The 15,784-nt window shown below is 56.0% G+C and overlaps 1 protein-coding gene across 1 annotated transcript; it reads right to left on the bottom strand.

Annotated features, from left to right (window-relative positions):
- Positions 1–1,051: 1,051 nt before the first annotated feature.
- On the bottom strand, positions 1,052–12,280 carry ITGB3 (integrin subunit beta 3). Its single transcript, XM_026054510.1, has 13 exons — positions 12,093–12,280; positions 9,920–10,172; positions 8,986–9,148; positions 8,431–8,592; positions 7,972–8,067; positions 7,645–7,734; positions 7,273–7,407; positions 6,686–7,115; positions 3,876–4,098; positions 3,489–3,589; positions 3,230–3,349; positions 2,043–2,209; positions 1,052–1,565 (listed from the first exon to the last, which is right to left on the bottom strand). Exons 1-13 carry the CDS (start codon positions 12,127–12,129, stop codon positions 1,497–1,499), a joined length of 2,046 nt encoding a protein of 681 aa, XP_025910295.1. The 5' UTR covers positions 12,130–12,280; the 3' UTR covers positions 1,052–1,496.
- Positions 12,281–15,784: the final 3,504 nt, after the last annotated feature.

The raw sequence follows: 15,784 nt of genomic DNA, 5'->3' as shown, positions 1-15,784 counted from the left end.
TCTGCTCTATCCCGATCCTGCTGCCCTGCTTGGATCAGCTCCTCCGCTTCTCCCAGAGGAGGACCAGCTTCTCCCTCCCGCTCCCACGGCTGCGCTGGGATCAGCATCCCCATCGCCGCCCCCCTTCTCCTCCCTGCAAGCCACTGGCTGTGCTCCCTCCTCATGGTGGTGGCCCTGAGCACTRTGACGGTGCCAACCCTTTTCCCCAGGCCCCAGCACAGGGACCTCGAGCGGGAGGCACCCAAGGACAGGGTCCCCAGAGCCTGCTGGGGCCCAGGGGGCAGCTCAGGTCCCACATTGGTGCCACCAGCGCTCATGACGCAGAGTCAGTGTCAGGCGCTGGGAGCCTGCAAGGCAGGAGAGAAGCACAGCCCACGAAGGGACAGTGACACTGTTAGTGGCCTGAGGCTTTTTGTTTGGTGTCCTGGGAAGCCACCGGCGGTGGAAGAAGCCACCAGGGCAGACTCTGGAGCTGCCACAGCTCCTGCAGTGTCCCTGCCCATGGCTCCATGTCGGTCCAGGATGCCGGTGGTCCCCCTGCTGCTGGAGAAGGAGCAAAAGATCCGGAGATAACCAGAACTCAGTCCCTGTGCCCTGGGCTGGGGTTGGGCATTGCTGGGCACAGCAGGAAGTCCATGGTGACCCATGAGGTCTGGGTGTGCAGGGAATGTGAGAAACCCAGCGGGCTCCAGCTGCAGCAGCACAGGCAGCAGAGCCAAGCTCTGAACAAGGTGGCACCAGGCCCCCCCTTTTTAATTTTCCTTTCATAAAAAAAGAAGCTGTGGCTGCTACAGGACCTGCCCTGCGTTTCATGGTGCGGGGACACAGGCAGCGTGGGAGGGCCCAGCCCTGGTGGCAGCTGGGACCAGCACAGCTGATGCTACATGGAGGTGGCTGCTGATGCAACCTGAGTGTGTGGGCAGGGATTGAGGACCAGAGCAGTGCCAGAAATGGGTGGCTACAAGAAGTCCAGGGCTACCAGGTTACCCAACGAGCAACCTCAGCCTGTAAAGCACCGTGCAGAGAGTGGCAAGCGTGGCCACCGTGACCCAGAGCTCTTGCAGCCGCAAGGACGAAGATCTGTCCAGTGCATGAGGGATCCAGCAGATCAACGTGGGATGTCCCCGGGCAGGCATAGCATCTCCAGCGTGGGCCATGTGGGGAGCTCCCAGAATCCCCCTGGCCTCATGAGCACCCAACCTTTCACAGCCCTGCCAGGCAGCCAGAGTCCCCTCCTCCTTGTTCAGTGCGTGGAGGGGCCTCCAAGGCGGCCCGTCGAGGTATAGATGATGTTGACCGTGGAGAGGACATCCCCGCGGGACAGCAGCAATGGGCAGCAGGGTCCCAGAGCTGGTTGAGGGGTTGTTAAATTACAGGCGCACTCGCACACAGGCACAGCATGCAAGCTGTCCCGTCAACCCCACTCCAGAGGCTTCCGCACTCCTCACTGGTCCCACGGCCAGTGCTGGGAAGGGACAGGGTGGCCATGGGCATCCTCACATGTTGCCACGGTAGGTGATATTCGTGAAGGTGGACGTAGCCTCCTTGTAGAGAGGATTGTGGCCCTGGAGGGAAAAAAACAGACAAGAGCGATGCCTCTTGGCACTTGGCTTCAGCCCGGTGGGGTGGCACGGGGATGTGCCATTTCAGCAGGGAGGGGACGTGTCCCCATGACGCCATGGCTCCTGTCCTTGTGGGCTGGGTGCCTCAGCTCTTCCAGGCATCCCGTGGCCAGAGGGACCTTCCTCAGCGCTCACGGGGTGGAAACACTGGCGTGGGCAGTGAGTAAGAGCATCACGCCAGTGCCCAGTGCTTGGGAGGCGCCGGAGGCGGGGGAGCATCTGGGACATCTTCCCTGTGTGTGTCCCCAGGCATGGCAGCAGGTACAGGGAAGAGGTCCCTAACAAATGTCCCCAGGGGAGCACAGACAGGGACAAGGTTCTGCAATCAGGAAYGCTGGGGTCTGGATCTGCTCAGACCTCAAATTTAACTCCTGGCACTTGGGGCTCCTGCCTGGCACACAGGACCCCACGTGCTCTTACCGTGTCCCACTTGGCCCTGGCCTTCTCCTCCTCAAACCTGGCGAACTCCCGCCGGTCATGGATGGTGATGAGGAGCTTCCAGATGAGCAGGGCAGCCAGGCCGATGAGCAGGATGGCGCCCGTCACGGAGAGCAGGACCACCAGGATATCCGGACCCTTCGGGCACTCTGTTGGGGGAAGGAGGAGAGGGTTATATGGGCTCAGAGAATCCAAAGCTTCACAGGGGCTGCCCTCTGGCCTGCCTGACCCTGCCTGCCTGATACGGTCTTGGTGCTTGTTGCTTGCCAAGGGCTCCTGATCCCACAGGAGGAGCCTATGCCCATGCTCAGCCACAGGCTGGAGGTCTCTCCAGGTCACCAAGTTCTTCTCTGGGATGAAAATCAGACACCAGCAGTGGCAACGGCCAGCACAGGGAGACTCAGCGGGTGGCTGTAACTGGAGCCGGCAGCTGCTTTGCTGACTGACTTTGGAAGCACGGGCGACCGGCTGGGCCGGGAAGCAGCACTGGAGCCTGTGGGAGGACCCCGGGCCRCTCTGTGTGGGAGGCAGCCACGTCCCCTCCCTCCAGCTCTGCCTGGCTCGTGAAATGAAGCATTCCTTCTGCATTGCTAATGAGACCTCTGAGGACATCTCAGGAGCATCGGGCTGTGAAAGGAGGGAGATCAGGGAATTRCAGCCTGGGATAATGTGGAGCAAGGAGCAGCAGGGCTCTTGCAACCCCTCTGCAGCCCCCCAGCTCTGTGCCTTGCCAGGATGGGGAGCAGCACTCTGCTTTGGAAAGCCCTGGGAGCAAAAGGACACAGCTGGGAGCTGGGCAGCACCTCTGGACACGGGTCCGGAGAGCCCAGGCATGTAGCAGGCACTGGCTGCCATGTAGCATCGGCATCAGACACAGCCTGGGACGCCCCGGGGCCGTGCTACCAGGTGGACGCATGCCCAGAGGAAGCAGGTGGCCGTCCCTCCGGCTCTCCCAACCGGCACTGGGACTGGTTTACGGAAGATGGGGAAGCGGGGAACACCCACGTGGCTCTTCCTGCTGGGCTGCCGCCAGTGGCAGCTCTTCCTGCTCAGACCAAGCCCCAGGTGCAGGAGCTGGCGGCTGCACAGAGGGCGCAGGATCATYGGGCTGCCCGGAGCGGCTCGCGGGCACCCCTGAGCCAGCAGCGACCCCCGGGGCACAGACGTACCTGGCTCCTCTATGACAGAGAGGATGGACTTGCCGCTGGAGTCCTCGTAGTACTGGAACCTCACCACGCAGTCGTTCTCATCCTTGTACGTGCAGTTCACGGTGTCCTTGCCCCTGTCGCCTGCAGACACGAGAGGCCGTCAGCACCGGGCAGGCGCGAAGCACATGCAGGGACCAGGAGCGGTTTGGGGCAAGGTCGCGTGTGTCTGGTCCTGCCTGCAGCGCTCCAGTCCTGCCAAGTCCCTCGTCCCCTCTCTCACCAAGCTCCTGCACCGTCTCGATCTCGTCGCGGCACATGCGATTGCAGGACTGCTGCTCCACGAAGTCACCCCGCTCAAACTTCTTGCACTCCACGCAGTCCCTGAGGAAGAGGAAGCCAAAGGGAAGCATGGGGGGCTCTCACTCAGGTGTCTTTTGCTTTGGGGCTCCCTGGACAACCCCATGCTCCTGGAGCACCAGAGATGCTGGCAGTGGCAGGGAGGCCATCCACAACAGCAGAGCCCCATTTCTACAGCCAAGATACCCCATTGCCATCACTTGTCCTCCCACGGGAGGGCCCAGCCTAACGGAGCTGCTGCAGTGACACAGCCAGCGTGCAAAGACGCCACCAGCAGCCGTCCCCACTCAGATGCCAGCGCATCACTCACTTTTTGATGGTGCAGGCGTCGGGGCAGGTGGGACACTTCTCGCAGGTGTCTCCGTAGGAGCCGGGCTGGGTGCAGTCGCACTTGCCGCACACGCAGGAGCCATGCCCGCTGCACACCAGCCCGTTGCTGGACATGCAGGTGTCGGTGCGTGTGGTGCAGTTGCAGTAGTCGCCGGTCCAGTCCGAGTCGCACAGGCAGTCGCCRCAGCTGCACTGCCCGTGGCCTGGGGTGCAGCGCGAGACATCAGCCCCTGAGCCCTTGAGCACCCTCCAAAGCTCGGGCTGTGCTGGGCTCTGCCTCCTCCTGATCCCGCTCCCATCCCTTTGCCTGCCACRTCCCCTACTCCATTACACTTCTCCCACCTCTGTGATGCCCTTCCATTATGCAAATAAGAAAAATAACTCAAATTTCAGGCTGAGCTACCTTGGCTCTGGCAGCGACAGCTACAGATCCCCAATAAGATCCATCTGATCAAATCTGGGCTTCTGTTATCAGTTTCAGATTAAGTCGGGGCATCCTGCCTAGGACTCGCATCCCAGCCCTGGAAAGCTGCCTGCTGGGAAAAGCCTGACCGGCTCTGCCCGCTCTCTGGGACTGGTTTGATCGCAAAAAGCACAGACAGGCAGACACACAAAACCCTTGCCAAAGCCTGGAGCTGTTTGGATTGCGGTTTGATTTTTGACTCGAAAGCAACCAGCAGAGGCGAGACCAGCTGGCGGAAACGCCATGAAGCTGCTGCTAGCCAGCACACGCCGAGCCCCCAGCGCACGGGACGTCAGCCTCGCTCATCCCCCCCTGCTCTGCGGCACCAGGCTGAGAAATAAATGTGTAACCTGGTTAATGAGGAACTAGGGCTGAGTCACAGGAAAAACAGCACCGAGCTGGGTGACAGGGCACGGAAACACACAGGCGGCGGAGGAGGTGACGGGACGGATGACACGGGGTCAGGCAGTGCAGAGGGGCCGCAGGCAGAGAGGGACGTGAGCCAAGCTTGGTTTTCCAGAAGTCAGCCCTGGGAAACGCTTGGCTTACCAGTGCCAACAGTAACGAGCTGGTTAATTAGCAGCCCATGGTGGCAGTGGCCCAAACACCTCCCCTGGGGCCCTGCAGACCTGGGGAGCTGCTGCACAAGGGGCTGGTGCTGTGGGACCAGGCCCAGGACAGACACCTAGATGCCCTGGGGCAGAGGTTGGGCACTGAGCCGTAGGGGTGAAAAATCACAGTATTTTCTCCCTTATCAGCCACTGTTAAGGGGTGACCCACAGCTAATGTTCCCAGTCAGTACCAGGCACATCAATGTCCTGAAGCTTTTAGGCCTTTCAGGAGGTTTTTTTTCTGTCTGGACCTTCCCTGGGTCTCTGCAGGGAGCTTGGGGACCAACAGTTGCTTCTCTGTCCTGTTTCTTGGGGCTAAATAAGCTGCCAGAGCAGGCGGCTTGGATCTACTACTTGGCTGCGTCCACCCCATGCTGTAGATCCCCCAGTGCTGACACTGAGCAAGCTCACGGGGAAACAGAACTGGCAAAAACTAACCTAGCCTCAAGGAGAGGGAAAAAAAAAAAAAAAAAAAGAAAGAAAAAAGAAAGAAATACAGGCCTCAGTGCTGCGTTGAGGAGCTGAATCAGCGTGGGGCGGGAAGGGGAGGGCGTCCCACTTGGCACCCGCGGCCTCTGAGCTCAGCGGGAGCCCTGGGGAGCGCTCGGCATGGGGAGGTGACGCGCTGCGAGTTCACGTCCGAGCCCCGGGCGCTGCCGTCCCCACCCCGGCTCCTGCACAGCTGGGAGGCAGCTCTGAGCTGCTCCAGCCTCCCGTGCTTATCGGGATGCGGCTCCCTGCACKGGGCTGCTCCAGCATTCCGTGCTCACCAGGATGCGGCTCCCTGTGCCATGTTGCTACAGCCTCCCGTGCTCACCGGTGAGCGGGCAGGGGATGGGGAAGGGGTCCTGGCACATCAGGACTTGTTGAATGAGCGCTGCTGGGGGTTGTTTTGCAAGGGCGCCCAGGACAGACCGGCCCTAGTGCAGGAATGAAAAACTGGCGGGAGCCAGGGCTGGAGGCAGGGGCTGATAGCAAGTCAAGTAGATGAATATTCGATCAATCAGGCCCTGTTGCTTCCCCATTGCTTTTTCCAACAAGGAGTGCTTTAACAACTGGGTGGAGGGAAAAAGTAGTACTTCATCTCCTTCAAACCCCAGATCTCCCTCCCCACCCTCCTCTCCCACTGCCCCTGGGTTTCCTTTTGCGGAGCATTATCTCAGCTTCATCTGGGCTGTGGAAGCGCGTGGATTGGAGCCTAAGCAGGGAGCGAGGCCCCTCTCTAACCCCAGGAGCCTGTCACCAAGCTGTCAATTTTGGGCATGGGCAGAGCAAAAGTGGAAAAGGCTGCCAGAACGGAGCCATTTCTCCCCCTTGCTCCAGTTGCTTGGTGGCTCCAGGGCTGCATGGAGCCAGTGAGGGGGGCAGCCCTCCTCTCCATCTAGGTCCTCTGATGGTGTTGAGGAGACCCCAGCCCAAAAGAATCCACCTCAGGCTTGGGTCAGGGGTCCCCAATGTCCCCCCAGAGCAAGCTGAGAGACACCAAGTCACTTAGGGAAAGGGAAAAGCAGTAGCTGTCCAAATCACCCCAGCTATCCTGCATCCAAGGGACAAGAAGGGCAGTGCAGAGGCATCCCTGCCATATTCCCTGCTCTGACATGCGGGGCAAGCTCCATGGGACCTCCATCCTAGGTGGGCTTGGGCAGCAGGAGGTGCTGTTGGCTGCCGAGCGTGCCCAGAGCGCGCTCCCCTTGCCCGCCGCAGTGCGCCGCTCACCTGAACACATCTGCCCCTTGAAGCGGACGCAGGAGAAGTCGTCGCACTCGCAGTACTTGCCCGTGACCTTGCCGAAGTCGCTGCTGTGGCACACGCACTGCCCGCACACGCACTCGCCCCGCTGGCTGCACGGGGGCTGGCCCTCGCGGGGGCTGCAGCGGTCCTGCTGCGAGGGGCTGTACTCCTCCTCGGAGCACTCGCAGCGCGAGCCCAGGCGCCCCGCGTTGCAGCGGCACACGCCACACTCCAGCGTGCCRTTGCCCTGGCTGCACGCGGCGCTGCCCGCCTCAGCGCCGGCCTCGCACAAGCAGCTGCACTGGAACTTCACCGTCACCGTGAGGCTGTCCTTGAAGCCCACCGGCTTGATGGTAAAGGACTTCTGTCGCTCCTGCGGGCAGCCCCGCACCTTGGCCTCGATGCTGAAGCTCACCTGGGAAGAGCACCCAGGTGTCAACACAGGGATGGACAAACCGTGAGCCTGGGGACCGCGCTCCCCGCTCTCAGTGGTGCAGCTCAGAGGAAGACCAAGGAAGACTGAAGAAGACGGAGAGGGGAAGGAAGACCAAGAAGGCAATTGGAAGTCTCACCGTATCTCCAATCTTGAGCCCCATGCATGACTTGAGCCCTGGGATGACCTCGTCATTGAGGCAGGTGGCATTGAAGGACAGGGACAGCTCTTCGGGGAGGTCCCGCACCTCCAGCTCCACCTTGGAGCGGATTTTCTGCCAAGGGATCAAAGAGAAAGCGATGGAGCCAAAAGCACAGGACAGACAGGGCTCAGCCCTGTGGGACAGTGACAGCTAGGATGTGGGAAGAAAGGCCTTTGAGGACAAGAARGGACCCAAGTCAAGGCCAGAGCCCAAGGCAAGGTTCTCTGTGTCCTGCAAGGAGCTGCTCTTCTAAAACAAGGAGGCAGCCCCGCTCTGCAGTCTCCAGAGAAATGGGTCCCGCACACTCACCCCATAAGAGTCCACAATGAGCTGCAGGACGTTACTGGAATCTCTGGACAAGGTCCCCACCGTTGTGCCCGGGATGAGCTCGCTGTAGTTCTAGTGAGAAAACAGAGGCACAGTCTGCTCGTGATGGCTCAACACGACACAGCTGGGCCTGAACATGCAAGAGCTTCCCAAGCCAAGCCGGGTTTCTCACAGACTGTGGGCTGGCTCTCCTCACACGACTGTGAGGATATGGAGTTGGCAGGCCATGCCCAGGCTGCTGGAGAAGCTGCTCCTTGGGACTCCACCAGCCACCTTGGCAAGAGGTCTTGTTTGACTAGCAGCTGTTACCTGGTAGAGGCCAACCACAGTATCCGTCACAGCAAAGATCAAGTTGATGTTCTTTTGCGAGAGTTTCTCAGTCATCAGGCCCAGTGAAGGGTAGTCCTAGGGAAAGAGGAATAACTTGGGACCACATATCCTTAACCTCCCTGGTTTCCACTGCACTTCCCTGGCCAGACAGGTCCATGATCTTGAGCAGGATTCTGGTGTCCCGAAAGCTGGTCTGATCACATTAGGAGTAGCAGTATCTCTCTGCTAAGAGCCAGGCACTGCTCCTCGGGGCAATGCAGAGAATGTTCAACATTTGTGAGAGACACACACACACACACACACACACATTTAGCAGGCAGTGCTCCTGCAAGATCTCCTCTGATTGTTTCAAAATGGATAAAACACCCTGCTGTGGACACCTACACCTATGGAACGGGCAGGTTTCCTCCTCCAGCCCACACATGGACCCTGACTTACCTGTGTAGTGGAAGCCGAGTAGAAGTTATCTTTGTCAATGTGGCACTGGGCATCATTGGGCTGCACGATGCCTGCCAGGCGCCCATCCAGCGCAATGTGGGTCTTGGCATCCGTGGTGAAGACCAGMAGGTGGGAAGCATCATTTCTCCAGCCAATTTTCTCCTGCAGTGAGGACACAGGTAGCTCCCAGTGTTGTATCGACATGTTCCACCATCACCCCACCATCCACCCTCTAGAAGAGAGCAAAATCCAAGTGCGGGCACAAAAGAAGACTTCCCTTCAGCGCTGGTTACTCCAGCACTGATGAAGAGTTGTCCCATCAGCCTCTGAAGGTCCCACTCTGCTTCCAGAACCACATCAGGGCCTGGTTTTTCCCTTGCCTTGGCTCTCAGTCTGGGAAAGCCCCTTATCAATGGTCATTCTACCCTGATTTTCAGCCCTGCTGTAGCTCCACARGGTTTATTGTCCAGTGAGATGCAGTCCTGGCAGGGTTCGATGACTGATCCATCAAGCCAGCCCAACTACCCTCTCCCTGCCCTGGCCAGATGTTCTTACATCGCAGACAGTGGCTTGGATGATGGCATCAAAGCCGCCCTCAGGCGCATCACGATTCCGCGAGACACTCTGCTTCTGCACCTCCTCATTGAAGCGGGTCACCTCATCTGTGAGCGCTAGAACGTGTTTGTAGCCAAACATGGGCAGGCAGGTCTCACCAATCCTGGGGGAGCAGAGCAGTCAGGGCCCTGGGCTCGAGGCTCACTGGGCATTTACGTCCCCCATCCCAACTCCCATCCCATGGTTCTCCACAGGATGCCACCTCCTAGCGCAAGCCTTCCCACATGCAGCACAATAGCCCCCTATTCTTGTTCTCAGCAGGCCTGAGAAACAGGACATTGGCACTGCTGTCAGCTCTTGCTCTGGTCCAGATCTTAAGTAAACTAATGAGGAAGAGAAATTGAGGCAACTGATAGGGGATCAACTCACCTCAAGTTCTGCCCTTACCCCAGTATGGACTCAACCCCTCTGGCTCTTATCAGCAGCCCCTGCATCAATCTGATGACTTGAAGCTCTGGTGGACAAGCTCTGGAGAACTTGACTATGGGAATCACATCTCCCAGTCTTTCCTGCTGGAAATTCCAATTCCCATGGCCAGCACAGTGGATATTATGGGATTTTTAGAAGCTCTTTACTATATTTAAACCTCAGCATCTTTCCTGAGGAGTGGTGAAGCCTTGTTTGCACCAGAGCCAGAAGCAGAACCCAGGAATCTGACTGCATCTGTTTTTGGATGCTAAGTGCCAAGTCCTCAGCAGATGTGATCAGCAGTGCTCCACTGCTTCATCCCAGCTACGTGTCTTGTATCTCCCAGTGTAACAAAGTCAAAACACCAAAATAAAAATGCAGCTGCAGCCCAGGGGCATCCTATCCACTTCTGGCTTTTACAGGCCTCCCTAGCTGTTGATAGCCAATACAGCAGGTTTGGACTTACTCATAGCAAGGATTCATGATGGCTTGTGGAGGAGATATATACATGTAGGGAGAAATGGGCTTGTCTACAAAGGCCCCAAAACCAATGCGTAGGTTGCTGGTTAGCTTGCGCATCTCACTGGCCAGCTTGGTGCCCAGGTTTTGGATGTTCCTCAGATCATCCTTCATGGAGTTGGATAGGTCCATCAGGTAGTAGATGTCTACGGGGTAGTCTTCAACTTGGCGTACTTGGACACGAAAGATCTGGGAGTCATCTGTAATACAACATGGCTGTGGTGTGAGAGATTCTCCATGGAAAGGAGCAAAGAGGGCTCATCTCAGAGGAGGATTCTTCTCCTGTTGCTTAAGGGCCTCTCTGGGCTCCTGAAGCTTCAGGACATCTCTCAAAGCCTCTCATCCTAGCCCTTGACTTCACTTCTCTTGGTTCCTCCCAGCCCCCACTGAAAAGGTTTTTTTCGTAAAACTTTCCCCCTCCCCCCCCCCCCCCCATTGAAACAAAAAGCTCCTCAGACAGGACCAGCACACTTCTGGGGAGCAGGCCAGTTTCAGTGACTTCTACCCTTTGAAAAAGAGACTGAGAACACTTAGGGTTGACCTTTTATTTCTGCATTTTAAACAAGACAAAGGTTCTTTCTTGCTGTCCCTTGAAGCAGCCACTTTGAACTGTAAGCTAGGACACAGCTGCAATCTTCTCAGAACACCAAGTTTGGAGAAAAAGAGCTCTAACTTTTCCCTAGTTATTTCCATTTTCCCCCCATCCCTCTTCTCTTTTTAATTTTTAATTTGCACATCTGGGATCTTGATTTTCAGGATGGAGAAAGTATCTTCAAGATCAAGGAGACAACAAAGAGTTCCATCCCCTATCCAGCTGTCCTAAGGTCAGCTGGATGGCCAGAGCACCACCATGTATCTTGGGAATCTGGACATTTTGTTCATGAAGTGTCCATTTTCCTTGCTGAGCTAAAACCCCATAGACAGATGGGGTCCATCCCAGATGGCCTCTAACTCCAGATCAGAGGCTATGAGCTATTATGACCACATCCTTCAGTATTTTGATTCGTGAATCCATGAACATAATTTACACTGAACTTTCTTGGTAGAGCAGAAACAGTACTAAGTCAGGACTTTCATCTACTACTACCACCAAGGAAAGGGTCCTCCATGCCTCAGTTTTTCTCTAGAGCAATGCATGTGCCTACTCTTTGCTAAAGATCTTTTGACCTAAGACAGCAGGGACTGCTTAGAAGCTACATGTCCTCACTCTTTGCAGGGAAGAGGACATGTCAGACTGCTGTTATTCAGGATACTCCATGGCCAGACCCATGGATAGGAATGGAGCCACATGCTACTAATCACTGAACTCTGGCCCCAGGGTTTTAGTGAGCACAGAGCTGAAATCTGTTCCTGCTGAGAATGGAAGGCACCCAAGGACCCCACTGGCTACTGAATCATCCCAGGGACTGCATCCAAAGGAGCTACCAGTCATGTCTGGAAACTATGAGCAAAAGCTCTTGTGAGGGAAGAGCTTTGAAGTCTCAAAGAGAAGGAGGAGACCAAATCATGTGTGACAGAGGCTAGCTACCTCCCTACCACGTGCTTAGATACCACAGTGATGGGGGCAGAAGGAGACTCATGAGAGACTGCCATGGCCACTCCATCTACCCCTCTCTGGCTTTCCTCCCTCCAAAGCAGGAGGAAATGCTCTTGGGTTTACATACAGCTGTGCCAGGTTGAGCAATTCAAGTTTTTCCCATCTTCTGGCTCCTTTCACATCACCACCAGAGCAGTTCACCATTAAGAAGAGTGCATGATGAGCAACACACCAGAGCAGGGCATGACAGCACCATTTTGGTCTGATCTCCACAAATCAGTTTTGTGACCTTGGGCACGTGATAGACTTAGTCTTGCCTTGTGCCCAATGTCACTTTAAACTCCTGAATGTTCAAGGAAGCAAGAGGTGGTGGTGCAAGATTGCAAACAACCATAACATTTAATTGGTTCCATTCTGTCTGGTTGAAGTGAGCCTGGGTAAAAAAGGGGACCTGGTGGCAGTTCAAACCTACCAGACCAGTTGATGGCTTGCTAGACACAAGCTGTCTTTCACTAAAAAGATTCAGAGAGCCCAAACCTTTTCAAATAGATCATCTTGACCCTGCCAACCTTGGGACCCTTACCTGGTCGCAAGTGCAGCTCTATTTTCTGGGGGCTCATCTGGGTGGTGATGGAGGTTCCCGAGCCCTTGTTGCTGAGGGGCCGGTCCTCCAGGATCTTTACGCTGCTGGTTGGGAACTCGATGTGGTTGGGCCCGCACCCATTCTGGAGCAGGTTGCTGTGCAGGTCACAGCGAGGAGATCCTTGGGCCAAGACCTGCAGGGGAGGGATGGAGTCAGCAGCCAAGGGGACCAGGCACCAACCCCTTTGGTGGTGGGGTGGAGAAGAGACAGTCCATTTTTCTATAGGGAAGATCCTTCACCAGGGAAAACCCTCCTGGCTCCTCATAGCAATAGCCTCAAGATGGGTTTCCAGCACAGCTAACAGGCATGGGCACCAGGTCCTACCTGGTGCCAGGGTAAGGTGAGACAGGACATGAATGCCAACAGGGCAAAGCTTGGGACATTTGGGGGGTTTTCTAAGCTTCAGGAAAAGTCAGCTTTTCCCTGCCTCTTTGTCAACATGCAGTCTTAAACTTGCTGTGAGTAAGGAACAGGCCTGGTAGGGCTGAGCCCATTGTATGAAATGAAGTTCGGTTCCTGTCTGAAAACCAGTCAAGCTTATCTCCAGCTCTCCAACTTCCTGCTAGATAGAGCCAGACAGGGAAAAGGAGAACCAAAAAAGGAGTGAAAGAGCGAGGGGGCCAGCAAGCTGCGGGAGAAGCTGTCACACATCCATCAGGGGCAGGAAAACTCCAAGCTGAAGTCACTGTGAACTTCCAGCCCCATCCCTTGTTTCCTAGAAAGCCTCCCAGCTCCTTCCCCCTTATCACATCTCAAACAGACAGGGTTTATCCCACCCCTGCCCAGTCCTGCTGATGGCCTTTCTCCAAGATAAATATGGGAACATTTCCCTCCCAGCCCAACAGGGTGGGGATGTGCAGCAGCACATCCCAGCTGGGCAGCAGATGCTCCTCTGCTCCCACCAAAGTGTTTCTCAGGCCTCTGGGTCCCTTCTTGAAGAGCAAAGCCCAAATCTTGCTACATGCAAAGCCTCCTGGCAGGTGACCCGCACAGACCCAAACCCAGCCTTTCCTCTGGCCAAAAGGATGCAGCACAATCTGGGACTGAGTTCTCCAGCTCCCTATTCCTGGGGCAAAGAGATGCCAAACTCCAGCTCTGCAACCTCATAGCACCTGGGGGAAATCCTCAGCTTGGGACATCAGCTGCTATTTGGGATGTGTGACAGATATGCTTAGGCTGCCTGAGCCCAGAAATTACTATGTGTGTTTTAAGCAAACAGCGTTGGGAGGCCCTTTCTGGCCTACAGCCCTTCTGGAAACTGGGGCCTTATCTGCCTTTTCTCCTCCTTCAATTCAACCGATAGCCAGAAAATACATCATCAGGGACATGCTCCTCCTCCACAGCCTCTAGCTTCCACCCTGTTTGCTTGGAGAGGTTGCTGGTGGTAACCAGGATGAGCTCCCTGCCTAAACTTGCTCTCTTGCACCCAGCTGCCCACTCTGGCTGGCATTGCGGGACTCCCCTGTGGCTGGAACCAAGGAACTGTGCAAAACCTCAGGACAAACGCAGCTCTAGGGGCATGCCTGTCTGCTATAACCACACTGGAAAATAGATTGGGTTCACAGCAGACCCCATCATGCCATCACATACATCCCTGTCCCTACTGGGGGACATCCCTCCCCCCATACCTATTGGGAGGATACCTGGAAGAAGAGCTGGTGAGCAAAGAGAGGGGCTCTAAGGCTTTCTGAGGCCATCGAGCGTGTCCAAGGCTCAGCAGCGTCGCTGTGATGCGATACCCAGGGAGGTAGCCCGTTAACCGCAAGGCCACATCCTTCCCCTTTCTTGGCAACCCTCAACATCACCATCAGCTCAGAGCTCACAGGAGCCTCTTCAGCCAAGTTCAGCTAAAAGAGGTCAGGGAATGAGCAGGAAAGGATCCTGGAAGTGAGGATGGATATTCAGGGATGCTTGGCAGAGGCAATCACATCCAAGAGCCCCAGGTACCTGCGGCAGTGGGAGGTTGCAGGACCCCACATCCTGGGGCCATTCCCCATTGCCGCCTTGCAGGAGACCTCATGGGAGGACCTAAGGCCACAGAGACCTCCAAAGATGAAGCTGAAACCTCCAGCTGCCTCACTAAATCACCCCCTAGTGAGCCGCTTTGCTCCAAGGCAACCAAGGCAACTGAGGAGAAACATCTGAATCCTCCTTCTTGCCCCTGTCCAAGCCCATGCTGGAGCAGGAATGAGCACTATCCCCTCATTCCATGGGCAAAAAAGCCAGATTGAAGCAGAAGTACAGCGGGAAACGGAGGGATACAAATAAGAGCATGGTCCCTTTAAAAAAAGCAGGGGGCAGGGTCAGAGACCTCCCCTACCCCAGGGAAATTAAACAAACCCGCAGGAAAAAAACCTCTCATTTTGCTAAATTAAGACAATGTGGTCCAGATGTGGGAGCGATGGGGCAGCACAGCCCGGCTCGCAGGGGCCAGGGCGGCTCCCGCCTTGCTGCTTGTCACRTCTGCCCAAGAGCAGCAATGAAAATATTTCCTTTTTTGGAAACCTTTGCACATGGGAGGAAAGGGAATTTATGGCCCTGCTGCAGCACAGGGACACAGCAAGGAGACTGGGAAGGCCAGGCAAGGGCCACTGCAATATCCAGATGCTCCTTGCTGGAGAAAAATAGGGACCCTGGGAGCTGAGCATGGCAAGGGCAAAACTCCCCATATCTGATGGGCACAGGGAGGCTCTGGCAGGAAGGGAACTTCCTTGGGGCCCTTTCCACACGCAAGAGCCACATTTCTAAGGCAATACCTCACTCAAGCCCCGGAGGAATTTCGTTTGCATCTCCCCACAGTCTCTCCCCCAGGGCTGGTTGCTCACCAGATGTGATCAGTATTGGGAAATTTCCCACTGCTTTTCCCAAACAACAAACCCTCCAGGCAGTATTTCTGAAAGGTTTCTTGGCAGATTTGTCCACCCAAGCAAAGGGATTTAGAGCTACAGTTCAGCTGTAAAGGTGGGTCAATTTTTGTGGGGGGAAAGGATCAGCAAGCAGGGAAGTGATAAGTGGTCAAGGATTCCCAAAATCAGTGTTTTTTTTTCCCCCTCATCATCTTTAGTTCAGTAAATAAAACCAGGTGCTACCTCTCTAATGCTGGCCTCTATGAAAGGCTAGACTTCCCCTCACCCCCATCCTCCCAGGGTAAAAAGGCTTTTTAAAACAGCAAATTTTACAGAAAAGCTCCTTTTAAACAGTATTAAACCTGTCCAGGACATGGGCAGGGACAGGAATGGCCAGCAGCCTCCCGGGGTCTCTCTTACCTCTGCGGAGCACCAGGCGCACAGCGGGCTCACGGCCAGGCACTGCTTGCAGGAGGTCACCCCCCGTGTTCTGCAGATGTTGCTCCCTGCARCAGCAGCACAGAGAGGATTTAGAGCCCGGCACAATCCCCCCGCAAGCAATACCCACCTGTGTGATGAAGCATCAGTGCTCAGTCAGTGGCTTTGTCAGCCAGAGCCTACAGGAGGCAAGTCTCCAAGGTGCTGTCCCCTTTATACCCACCCAAACCCACTCGCCAGAGCCCGGGACCAGCTGGGATGCATCCTGCCTGTTACTGAGCCTTGTTTCCCACCTGCAGCTCCCTTAAGGAACCAGGCTGCCCAAAATGCAAGAATTGCACACGCAGC

This window comes from Nothoprocta perdicaria, unplaced genomic scaffold (assembly GCF_003342845.1).
Source record: "Nothoprocta perdicaria isolate Ctin4 unplaced genomic scaffold, notPer1 scaffold_121, whole genome shotgun sequence".
Lineage (NCBI taxonomy): Eukaryota > Metazoa > Chordata > Aves > Tinamiformes > Tinamidae > Nothoprocta > Nothoprocta perdicaria.
The sequence above is the reverse complement of the archived record's forward strand: the minus strand, read 5'-3'. Positions and strand labels throughout refer to the sequence as shown.